Source organism: Xyrauchen texanus, chromosome 39 (genome assembly GCF_025860055.1).
Source record: "Xyrauchen texanus isolate HMW12.3.18 chromosome 39, RBS_HiC_50CHRs, whole genome shotgun sequence".
NCBI lineage: Eukaryota > Metazoa > Chordata > Actinopteri > Cypriniformes > Catostomidae > Xyrauchen > Xyrauchen texanus.
In genome coordinates, this window is record NC_068314.1 from 13,751,771 (window position 1) to 13,765,411 (window position 13,641).

General features: G+C 36.4%; 1 protein-coding gene across 2 annotated transcripts in view; it reads left to right on the forward strand.

The window, feature by feature from the left end:
• Window positions 1–220: 220 nt before the first annotated feature.
• Window positions 221–13,641, forward strand: part of vgll4b (vestigial-like family member 4b) — a 74,309-nt gene continuing 60,888 nt past the window's right edge. The window contains exons 1-2 of one of the 2 annotated variants that reach the window (XM_052111717.1): window positions 221–392; window positions 1,339–1,415. In XM_052111717.1, the coding sequence (XP_051967677.1) occupies window positions 1,352–1,415 (64 nt within the window). In that variant the 5' untranslated portion in view covers window positions 221–392; window positions 1,339–1,351. Of the gene's footprint in view, window positions 393–1,150; window positions 1,208–1,338; window positions 1,416–13,641 lie in introns of those variants that run through there. The other variant, XM_052111718.1, reaches the window with a different exon arrangement.

Below are 13,641 nucleotides of genomic sequence, written 5' to 3' on the forward strand. Positions count from 1 at the left end.
GCATATATAAGGTATATTTTAATTTCTTAGTTTCATCAGTTTTCATATAGCTTTATTCTTGTTGGTGCACTGAAGGGGACACGTTGTACCTGTTGCAGCGTTATGACGTCAGCCCCTAATTAGCGTAATTTATGCTGATCTCATTCCCATTGCCCCGGCCAATGAGAATTCTTCACTCTCATCACCTGCTAGGAAGAGAATTCCATCATTCCAAGCATTCTTCACCACAACTCGCGCACTGCCACTTCCCAAACTCAAACACAACACTTCAGCTCTGGAATGCTGTGTCAAAACCTGGATCTTATTTACTGAATTGATCGCTTTTCTGGACTTTTTGTTCAAAATCTCTCATCAACTTTGTGATCTTGGCGATTTCAAAGTGGCGCTTCAAGGTAATGTGTATAGTTTACATTTCTTCAAACTGCTTAGTACTTCAGCATAACACTGCATGTAGAAATCATGATTACATTGATAATAATATCAATAATCATTGTTGTTTGTTTCTTTGTTATGATAACGCACCAATTATAAGCATAAAACTGTTTACAATAAAATATGCGCCTTTTATACAGATAAATTAATTAAGAGTAGCATTTAATGCACGACTTCATGTGTTTCCACTTCACTATGTGACCACATTTTAACTGAAAATCTAAAAACATTGACGACTTCCTCATATTGAACACGCGGCAAGTAACGAGACATGCGACAAAATGCACACTCTTTTTTTATAGCCTTACCAACGAACCTGTCTGTAATTGAAACGCGCAAACATTATTGGACGCTCCCATTATGATACAACGAGACTCGCGCTTGTGGTGAAGTGTGCTTCGTTAACTATAAAGAGAGGATTTGCGTTCTAGTTCTGGTGCGTCACGTAGCTCGCTTGCAGTGTAGATGCGGACACGCGTTCAAAAGTCCACGAATTCACTCAGATAAGTTTTAAATCGAGTCTCGGTCGAGAAATGTTCGTCACGAAATTTTGTCTCATTTAAAACTGCATTCCAGAAGTGTGAATTCCAATTTTTTAATTAGAATCTTTTGTTGAAAGAGGTTCAGCTGTGTTGGACTCTGGAATGGTATCTGTGGAATGTTAAGTGTGGGAAGCGGGACGCACACGAGTAGCGCTTCAGACGTTTTGCAGTGTTTTTTCTGGGAATTCATGACAAAACATGACATGCAGTGAACTGGATTAGAGAGTTTTTAAGTAGGCTACTTCTACTGCCTAACTACGACTTCTGGAATTGTTCATCTAAAAAATAAAATCGTTTGTATTGTTGATTTTAAAACGCAGATGAGTGAAGTTTAACAGTAGCTTATGTGATTTTCCATGATCAGGTTCTTGCCCAGGATGGAAACACCTTTGGATGTTTTGTCAAGAGCAGCATCTTTAGTGCACCAAGATGATGAGAAACGTGAGTTTAAAGTATTCCTTTTTAGATATATATATATATATATATATATATATGTATACACATACATCTCTGGAAAATATTTTTTTTCAGAGACCATTGCAAAATTATCAGTTTCTCTAGATTTACGATATATAGGTATGTGTTTGAGTAAAATACAAATTTAGAGCTTTTATTTGCAGAAAATGACAACTGGTCAAAATAACAAAGATGCTGTGTTTTCAGACCTTGAATAATGCAAAGAAAAGAAGTTCGCATTAATTTGTAAACACAATACTAATGTTTTAACTTAGAGTTCAGGAATCAATATTTGGTGGAATAACCAAATTTATTTTCAATCTCAGCTTTCATGCGTCTTGATATGCTCTCTACCAGTCTTCCACATTGCTGTTAAGTGACATTATGCCACTCCTGGCGCAAAAATTCAAGCAGCTCTGCTTTTTTTTTGATGGCTTGTGGCCATCCATCTTCATCTTGATCACATTCCAGAGGTTTTCAATGGGGTTTAGGTCTGGAGATTGGGCTGGCCATAACAGGGTCTTGATCCGGTGGTGCTCCATCCACACCTTGATTGACCTGGCTGTGTGGTATGGAGCATTGTCCTGCTGGAAAAACCAATCCTCATAGTTGGGGAACATGGTCATTGCAGAAGGAAGCAAGTTTTCTTCCAGGATAACCTTGTACATGTCTTGATTCATGCATCCTTCACAAAGATTAAACTCTTCAGAAAACATTAGTATTGTGTTGTTTATAAATGATAATGAACTTGTTTTCTTTGCATTATTCAAGGTCTGAAAACACAATATCTTTTGTTATTTTGACCAGTTGTCATTTTCTGCAAATAAATGCTCTAAATCAGCAGTTCTCAACCTTTTTGACTCCAAGGCCTCCCATTGTTTGAGAAATATTCAAAGGCCCCCCATGTAGGCTTTTAGATATTTATGTTATAAGATGTTTATTATAAGATATTTCCTTGTGATTCCAGAAATGTCTAGAATGGTATATTCTTCATAAAAAGGAAGCTGTTGAAGGGAGTTATTAAAATTGTAGCATTTCAATAAGTTGAATTATAATAATTAAAAATGATTATAATATATCATATTTGTAATCATTTTAAGAGATCTTGAACCCCCTGGAAGTGTGCTGAAGACCCATAGTGGGTCCCGACCCTCTGGTTGAGAACCACTGCTCTAAATGACAATATTTTTTATGTGGAATTTGGGAGAAAGTTGTCAAGTTTTTTTTATTCTTTAAACACATACATTAAACATTAAATCCAGAGAAAACTAATAATTTTCTTTTCATTTCACTTTTTTCCAGAGCTTATATATATATATATATATATATATATATATATATATATATATATATATATATATATATATATATATATACATATAGGCCTTAAAGATTATTTTATTGATGATAAATAATTACTAAATAATCATTAGGCTACAACAATAAAAAAGAATCTCCATTATGAATGTAATTTTTAGAATTATTATTATTATTATAGAATTACATTTATGCAAAGTTATGTGATTTCAACGGTTGCTTTGTTTTGGGCTGTCATACTGTTGAGCTTAAACTTGCTTCTCTCATTTGAAAATGAATGATCATTTGTTTTCTGTTGAACTCGCAGTTGTGTAATGGTGTAGTTGACTATTCTCTAGAGACCCACCAAATGGTACCAGCACTGTGCAAAAGTTGTAGGCAGTTGTGGAAAGTGTTAAATTGGATGTTTTCAAAAATAATGACATAAATAATGTTTATTTAAAAATGAACTTCATACAAAGTGAAGTAAAAATAAAATATGTGAATAAATATATATTTGTTGTGATCACCTTATGCCTTTAAAACAGCTAAAAGGTTGTTGGAAAATAAGTTGTTCCAAGCGTCTTGGAGAACTTGTCACAGTTCTCTCCATAGAGGCAATCTCAATCGCTTCTGTCTCTTTATGTAATCCCAGTCTAACCCAATGATGTTGAGGACTCCTTGTAATACAACTATTCTATTCTATTTGCTAAACGAATGTTTGGAAATCTAAAATGTATATTTCCTATTGACAAACTAAGCAGAAGCTATAAAATAACCATCTTAAGACAAATGTTTTTTTTTATAAAACATATAATGTGTGTATGACTTTTGCACAGTTCAATGCTGTACACAAATACTGGTCAAACTGAAGTCTGTTCCTTTTAAATTATTCCATTTAACATCTGAAATGCCATGCAGAGAGCGACTGAATTTTTATCATTGAGGATTATGGCCTTTGTCTGCCTTCATCCTTTCTATATTGAATCTTTTGACCATTTAGATGAGGAAAAACCGTCACATAATAAGCTTGTTGATCTGAAGTGCATTTTGGCACAATTGCTGTTTCTAATGCACTGTAATAATATAATAATAATGATTTTATAAAGCTGTTGTATGAAATATCATTTAGGTAATTTTGTTCAGACCCTTGTAGCTGACTCACCAGGAGCAAGGCCCTCTTATTCGCTGATGAATGAACACTCTCCAGCCTTTCATTCTTTGGGTTGTTATAAGCATGCTGCTGTGTTTTCCACCAGAAATTCTTTCCTAGATTAAGTATGCTCAAATCCTGTTTAACAGGGGTTTAGTTTTATTGGAATTTATTGTGCAACATCTACAGTACATGTTGAAGGGTCTCTTAAAATGTTATTTCAACCAAATATGAATATTTTGTCATCATTTACTGACACATATCACTCCAAACCAGAATAAATTGAGATATTTGGAAGAAAATCCAAGCTGCTCTTTTCCATATAATAATTGTGGATGGTGATTTATACTGTCAAGCTCCAAAAAAGAAAAAAACAAAGTATGTGTGTGTGTGTGTGTGTGTGTATATATATATATATATATACACTCACCTAAAGGATTATTAGGAACACCATACTAATACTGTGTTTGACCCCTTTCAGCCTTCAGAACTGCCTTAATTCTACATGGCATTGATTCAACAAGGTGCTGAAAGCATTCTTTAGAAATGTTGGCCCATATTGATAGGATAGCATCTTGCAGTTGATGGAGATTTGTGGGATGCACATCCAGGGCACGAAGCTCCTGTTCCACCACATCCCAAAGATGCTCTATTGGGTTGAGATCTGGTGACTGTGGGGGCCATTTTGTACACTGAACTCATTGTCATGTTCAAGAAACCAATTTGAAATGATTCGAGCTTTGTGACAGGGTGCATTATCCTGCTGGAAGTAGCCATCCGCTGATGGGTACATGGTGGCCATAAAGGGATGGACATGGTCAGAAACAATGCTCAGGTAGGCTGTGGCATTTAAACAATGCCCAATTGGCACTAAGGGGCCTAAAATGTGCCAAGAAAACATCCCCCACACCATTACACCACCACCACCAGCCTGCACAGTGGTAACAAGGCATGATGGATCCATGTTCTCATTCAGTTTACACCAAATTCTGACTCTACCATCTGAATGTCCAATTTTGGTGAGCTCTTGCAAATTGTAGCCTCTTTTTCCTATTTGTAGGGGAGATGAGTGGTACCCGGTGGGGTCTTCTGCTGTTGTAGCCCATCCGCCTCAAGGTTGTGCGTGTTGTGGCTTCACAAATGCGTTGCTGCATACCTCGGTTGTAACGAGTGGTTATTTCAGGCAAAGTTGTTCTTCTATCAGCTTGAATCACTCGGCCCATTCTCCTCTGACCTCTAGCATCAACAAGGCATTTTCGCCCACAGGACTGCCGCATACTGGATGTTTTTCTCTTTTCACACCATTCTTCGTAAACCCTAGAAATGGTTGTGCGTGAAAATCTCAGTAACTGAGCAGATTGTGAAATACTCAGACCGGCCCGTCTGGCACCAACAACCATGTCACGCTCAAAATTGCTTAAATCACCTTTCTTTCTCATTCTGACATTCAGTTTGGAGTTCAGGAGATTGTCTTGACCAGCACCACACCCCTAAATGCATTGAAGCAACTGCCATGTGATTGGTTGATTAGATAATTGCATTAATGAGAAATTGAACAGGTGTTCCTAATAATCCTTTAGGTGTGTGTGTATATATATACACACACACACACACACACACACACACACACACACACACAGATTAGCTACAGCATTAAAACCACCAAACTAATACTGTGTAGGTCCCCATCGTGCCCCAAAACAATGTCAACCTGCATCTCAGAATAACATTCTGAAATACTATTCTTCTCACCACAATTGTACAGAGCAGTTATCAGAGTTACTGTTGACTTTTTCAGTTCGAACCAGTCTGACCATTCTCTGGTAACCTCTCTCATCAACAGGGCATTTTGATGTTTTTTGTTTTTGTCATAATTCTGAGAAAATTCTAGAGACGGTTGTGCGTGAAAATCCCAGGAGATCAGCAGTTACAGAAATACTCAAACCAGCCCATCTGGCACCAACTATCATGCCACAGCCTAAATCACTGAGATAAACAATGTTCTCCATTCTGATGGCTGATGTGAACATTAACTGAAGTTCCTGACCCAGATATGCGTTATTTTATTCACTGCACTGCTGCCACATGATTGACTGATTAGATAATTGCATGGATGATTGTTGGCGCCAGGCAGGCTGGTTTGAGTGTTTCTGTAACTGCTGATCTAATGGGATTTTCACGCACAACTGTCTCTAGAATTTACTCCTGATGGTGCCAAAAACAAAACATCTAGTGAGTGGTAGTTCTGTGGATGGAAACGCCTTGTTGATGAGAGAGGTCAACAGAGAATGGTCAGGCTGGTTCAAACTGATAAAGTCTACGGTAAACTCAGATAACAGCTCTGTACAATTGTGGTGAGAAGAAAATAATCTCAGAATACTATTCTGAGATACGGGTTGGCACTGTTTTGGCAGCACAAGGGGAACCTACACAATATTAGGCAGGTGGTTTTAATGTTGTGGCTGATCGGTGTATATAGCTATTGTTACGAATGGAGGCAGCGAAGCAGACGAGGAGATGCGGATCCAATCGCAGTTCAACTTTATTAAGTAAACAAACAGGCAAAACGCAAAACACAAAACACGGGAACAAAGGAAAAACCCTCAATGGGGAAATAAAACATAAAACTAGAAAACACGGGCAGGGAACACATACCAGGCTAACAACAACATTCAACGAACGACAAGGGTTGAACAAAAAGCAGGGCTTAAATACACAGTGAGTGATGACTGAATGAGATACAGGTGAAAACAATGAACAAAATGGCAGTGAAGATGGCAGGTGGATTCTGGGAAGTGTAGTTCTAAACAATGACAAGTGAACACGAAGGCTAACCAAAAGACAAAAGTGAAAACTAAGGAATGCAAAGGTGGCAGACAAAGGGCAACAGTGAAACAAGACAAGGAATTCCTAACAGCTATATTCAAAGTCTCTTGAAGACATACAATTACTTGATGTGAGGAACAGACTATTATTTTGGGTATTATTCACTGATAATCTTCTCCTCTGCCTGAACCCTGAAATCTAATTTGCATTGTTCATTTCAAAATTTAACTTGAGATAAAATTCTATGGATTACTGATTATAATTTTATAGTGCTTTTTTGGCCTTTTTTGGAGCTTGACTGTAAAAATTGTCATCCTATTTCCTTTTATGGAAAACAAAAGCTCAGATATTCTGCCTAAAATTTCCTTTTGTTTCATAGAAGAAAGAAAAAAAATTCTTTTTTCGTGGTGTGTTGGACTTGTGCCATCAGGTTTTGGTAAGGAATATGTGTTTTGGTTGCAAGAAATGCAGCTAATTTTCATTTAAATAGGGTCATATATTGGAGTTTTATTCTTAAAATCTTATCTGGTGGACTTTTTGTGATTCTTCCAAACTCAAACAGACGGTAAGGGAAATTAGGTCATCGTGTCAAAGCTGCAGCTTATCGCATGGGTTGCTCCAATGACAGAGGACATACATCTGGCAGAGGGAGCTTGGGATTGCGGTTGCGTTTCTCTCTCCCCTACTGTGTTTTTGTTTTGCAAAGGGCTGATGCCACTCAGTTGTGGTTGTGTATACGCTTTTGTCCCCAAACAATGTGACTGACCTGTTTTCACAATAGTACCATGCAAGCTCCTCTTGCTTGTTTGCATTAATTGCAAGGCCTTCGAAATGTTTCACTTGCTGGAACACTTTAAGGGAGTGGCCTGGACTCAGTCCAGTGCACTTTTGGGTTCGCAGCCACTACAGTGGAACGACTGCTTAGATTACGGATGTTTAAAGTAACAGTACTGAAGTTTGGTAGTTAATATTTTAATAAAAAATATGAATGATCGTTTTCTGCAGTTTTGGTTGTACTAAGCACTGACTCTGTTACTTACCTAAGTACCGTCTGACTAACAGATGCATGCTTTTGAACACTTTGCAAGAGTAATTGTGAGAATGCCTTGTGAAGCTCTCTTACCTCACGGCAAAAATGAAAGAGTGCGAGAACTGTCAAACCAACGTTGGATCAATATGACCGCCTAGTGAGGTATTAATGTAAATATAGTCGGTTTGCAAATGTAAACGGACAGGACACAAAAATCTGATTTGAATATGTACAGTGTGAATCCTTGCAATGTGAATGCACCTGCTGCTGACTATTATGTTGTTCTTATTAATCAAACAACAAAATTGATAAGAAAAAAAACCAACCACTGATATATATTTTCATGTCTCTGACTATTTATTGGATAATTACGTTAAAAACTTGATGCGATTAATTACTTCATCGAGAAATAATTGAAGGCTGCATGCCATCGTTTTGATTTAATATGTTAATATTCATATTAATATTCAAATTTTTAAATATAAGAATGTGTTCAAAAAGCCTGATCTTATTTTCATTGGGAGGTATTCGTATGTATCCTTGATATACGCTGAAACAATACAGACAAATTGATAGCATTTAAAATGTACAATTATTTACATATGTATAGCTTTTGCAATGTAAAAAAACCCATTTATAAATCCTTTATAAATGTATTTGTATAAGTACATTTTGACTATTTTGTATATATTTTTGATCCGCTAGCCCCACCTATAAACCAAACCACTTCTCAAAAATATAAAACTACATAAGTGGTAGATAAATGTAAATTAAATTGTCACTGTACACTATACTATTATTTATATATATACATTTATTTTTTTTGAGCCCATATCCCCACCACTACCCCTAAACCTAACCATTTCTTAACAATATAAAGAAATTTAACAGGCAGATAAATGTAATAACAATAATTTATTCCAAACGATGCCAAAAAGGAGTACAAAATTAGTCCAATAACTTTGGAACAGTGGATGTTTACAACCGTGTTAAATAAATGTGATGGTATTGAACCGTAAGTAATTCTTCTTATTGATTATTAAATAAAATCTTCTTTGTAATTATACTAATTCAAAATAATGATTTGCATATATGTGTATGTCTCTGAAGTTGTACACTTGAAATGATTGACATATTAGATGCATATTATATTAGTACGTCAATATTGTACATTTCATTGTCTGCATGGGCCACACTTTACTTATGAATACCAATGATTACTCATGCGATTCTGTTGGTTCAAATGCATATCTTCCCTCGCAATGATCAAGAAACAACAACTTGACATAAACCTGTTTTCTTCAACAACAAAAATAGAGAAAAAATATATAATTGTTTCTCTTCTAGCTTGTACGGTTCTGAGCAACTTGTATTTGTAGTATCACTGGTTTTGGTGTAGTATCACTGGTTTTGGTGTAGTATCACTGGTTTTGGTGTTGACTTCTGAAATTTTGGTATAGTGATGAGTCATGACACCTAATTCCAACATAGGGATGGGAATGCATGCACAGTTAAATGAAAGGTGTGGTTGTCTTTGTTTCAAGCTGAGTCAGGTGATGGCTTGTAGTGAGCCGCACGCTTGAGGGCAAAACAGCCCAATTACATTACTGTCCTGTAATAGCATTAGAAGAATATAACATTCTTGCAATGTCCATGGTTTTGTCTCTTTTTAAAGTCACACAGGTTTCTAAAGCCAGAGAGCATTTCCAGACAAAAATGCTCTGGGGGGGAAGAGAAAAAACCTAGATATTTTTTATTTTCTGAAAAGAGTCGGCAACACTCACTGGCATGATGTTAGGCCTGTAAAGCAGAATGCTCCATTGAGATACATTCCAATTATTATTATTTTTTTGTCTTAAACATTTGTACACTAATATATATATATATATATATATATATATATATATATATATATATATATATATATATATATATATATATTATTTATTTGTTTAAATCTGTTAATTCCAAATATTCAGGGCGGTTTCTGAGAATGGTGCCCTAAGCGAAATCCTACTTGTTTGGCCCCCAAGAATATATGAACTACTCAAAATGCACACAAAAAAAATTATAAAAAATGTAGGACACAACTGCAAAATGTTAGCTAACTTATTGTTGTAATTTAATGTATGACAACGAACAAACATCATCTAGCCAAGTAGATGGCGGATATTACTTTCTTACCAGTGGACTGGCCCAAATTGGCTGCTTATACCTCTTATAGCTAGAAATGGCCCTGGAAGGTAAAAATGGACTCCTGCAATTTTGAGAAAATTAGAAATGAAAAAGGCCCTGTCCTTAATCACAAAAATAACATGTGACCACACACTCATAAATGTTGTCTTCATCAGTAATCTGCAATGGATTGCACTGAGTTTCAATAGGCATTGAATGAGTTTTATAGGCATTGAATTGACAGAAAATAAGTCATAATAAAGGTAATAATATAATTTAACAAGAAAATATAACATAAGCTTTCTAAGTGTTGCAATCCCATAGATTTGAACGGAACGCTTAACTCTTAATATTAAAAATTAAACCGCACGTAACTTGTGCTATGGACTTGAACGATACCTCAAATCATGCAGTTTCTTGAGTAGAGGTGTGCTTCTATTTGTGTGCCTAGCGGATAATAAAACAGGCAGAACATCCCAGAGACCACCTAGCAATGTCCTGGAAACCAACAGGGTTTGAGTACATGTAACGACAATGTATTTAAAATACAAAATATTAGTAACTGTATTCCAGTACAGTTATAATTATGTTCAAAACATTACATTCAAGAAGTATTTTGATTACTGAAGAGAGGTTGCCTTGCATTTTATTGTCATTTGTTTCCTTCAATATTTAGTCTATTCAGTTGGAAAACATTCATCCATATAAATGGTGCGATCTGAGAAGCGTGCGAATAGCATTGAAATGTTTTTTTATGATGTTTTACTATCAGACGAGCGGACAAAGCCACTTTCACACTTTTACGAGGAAAAGGTGGATATGATGTCATTGAGGAACTTCCCCTCGGAAGCTTAATAGTGGAACTACAAAATGTTTGTAAAGCTTACCAGAAAACAGATGGGAACACTGACATATGAAACATGATTCCAATAAATACTCTATGGTTTGTCAATGTTTCTATGCGGTTTGGGCATTTATATTTTCTACATAAGTAAAGGACGTTTAAATGAGAAATGCTAACCAATGTAGCCTTTAGCATTGTATAGAAAGCTATTGTATACACTCTTTGGGGTTTTGAAGTAAGCTTGGGCCAGCAAATAGCCTTGTGCAAATTGTCATGTGAGCATTTAGCTTTATGCTATGCTAAAATGCCATTTCATGCACTTGTTACTAGGCACGATTATATTTTATATTGAATACTATGAAGAAAATCCATGTCAGGAAATCGTTGTTTTTTTTCTTCTTCATTCTTTGTGACCTTTAATATTAGGGAAATTATACTGCAAAAAATCTATTATTAATGAGAATTTTTGTATTGCTTTCTCGTAAAAATCCTTAATACAAGATTTATTTTTCAATAAATAAAATAATTATTTAATAAAAAAAAAATTGCTCTAGGAGAACAACAACTCTGAAGTACATTTTTACAATTTCAGAATATATAAAACCATTTTATCCAAAGTGTAAAGGTGCGTACACACTGCCAGCGACTTTATCGCTGCAGGTCGCCAGTGGCTGGCGGTGAAGTCACTAGTGGGTGTTCCCACTACTGGTTGCCTAGTAACGTTTATAAATGACATTCACGGATGCCACTCCATTGCTGTTGACAGCAAATCTCTTTTCTTGCCACTAAAAACAAACATTTTGGAGGGAAAAGACTAAATATAAATGGAATAAGATGAATGAGAAACATGGCGTGCTGTTTGCCATAGCGGCTGTTTATCTGCGGCGAAAATGCAAACGCCGGTCTGTCTGGGTCCATAAAATCCCCGTGATCTCAGATACACCTTTCCACGCAGTATTTTTCTTAAAAATGTCCTTGTACGTGGGAAGAGACATATCATAGAGCACTGGAAAATTTCTAACAGCAAGAATTAGCCTTTCATCCACCTTTCCGTTACTGCAGGAGCTGAGAGAGAGAGAGAAAGGATCACGTGAGCTCTCCCGTCTTCTCTCCTATTGGCTGTCGCTTCCGTTAGTCGCTCCAAAGTTGAACTTTTCTCAATTTTGTCGCGTCGCTGGACACGCCCACATCTAGCGCCAACGGTCGCGACAGCTCGTGTCGCTGGAAGTCGCTGTGCTCGCATTGAAAATGAATGGTATTGAGTCGCTGTCGCGCGCGATGCCGCTGGCAGTGTGTACGCACCTTAAAGGATGTCTTCACTAATTTGAAACCAGACCTAAAGTATCCAAGGGTCCAGACTAACTACTTTAATAGGAGCACTGTAGCCCCTAACTGAAAATGTTATGAGCACAGGCAGAACATTTAGGGGCGCACATGTTAAAATGACCTGCAATGCTATTATTCACGTTTTCCCCATTTAAACTGTATTTCTAATAAATGCTTTGGTAATAAATACAGAAACTAAAATGTGCTGTTTTATTTTAGATCAGTCACATTTTAACTGAAGCCCCTCCTCCTGTCGTTACTCATGCAAACGCGAGTTTAAACAAATTTATAATCCGGTGGTCAAACTCACACTAGCAATGCAAGGCAAATATTTTCTTTGACGATGAGTGTGAAGCCACGACACGAAAGCAAGGCACTTAACTCCAGGTTGCTCCGGGAGATTGTACCTGTAATAAGTGTACTGTAAGTCACTTTGGATAAAAGCATCTGCCAAATGCATAAATGTAAATGTAATTGACTAATCACTCATGGACCCAACTCTGGCAGACTCACTCCCTCCTTGTTGTTCATCAGGACTGAAAAAAAATGTCATCAAATTTGCATGTCGCACATGTGCAATTAGCTGAAAAAATACTCACACTGTCTCAAAAAATAGTCGCAAAATGCGACCACATAGTTGCAGTCTGGAGCCCTGGTATCCTAATGAGATCAAATAAAAAGCCTTTAAAAATTTTATAAGATCGTACTGGATAAACTGAAATTCCCACTGGAGTTCTTAAACAATTTGGCATTCTGTTGTGAAATCTTTATCAGAACCCTGCTTGTTTTAAATAATAATAATAATTTTATGAAATAAAAATCCTTGAATGGTTTTCTTTTTTTTTGTTCTACATTTGTATTCTATTGATAATAATAATAGTTCTACTGGGAACTGTGTTCTTAAATTTTTTGTTTTGCATTATGGTGGAATCAATAAGAAAATTCCCAATAGGTTCCTTTAGGATCAGTTACAAATTATGAAAACTGTAAAAGAGTTTCCCCTTTTTGTTTTTAACTTAGGGACTGAATGACATAACAAACGCAAATGTCTCTTTTCTGTGTAGTAGTATAAATGTGCTATTTCTCATGTTTTATGTGATTTCCAAAAACTTAAGAAAATATATATGTATGCTATATAGCGGAAGGCAGCGTTTGATTGCAGACCATTGAAGGCTTGTTGCAAAAAGGAGGTGGTTCAGACAATGCCTCCACTTCCAGACATCAATGCATTTCACATGTGTTTTTGCTGGCCATGCCATGATTCTTGCTTGCACCTGCAGTCCAAACAGGAATTGACCTTTTGAGTCCCTGTGCCATTTTTCTTTCCTCTTTACGAAAGATTGATATTTCTTTGTCAGTGGTTCCATGGAATGCCCAAACGCATAGACCCAGCCCTCCCCATGCCGTGGAGTCATGTCTATAAATGCTCTATAGTCCTTTTGTTGGGGTTGTAGCGATCATGTTTCTACACTGATGGCATGCTTTCATGGCGTAATTCCTATAGGAAGAGATTTGTGTTATTTGTGAAATTGCCAAACCTCGCCTGTTTTACAAACAACCT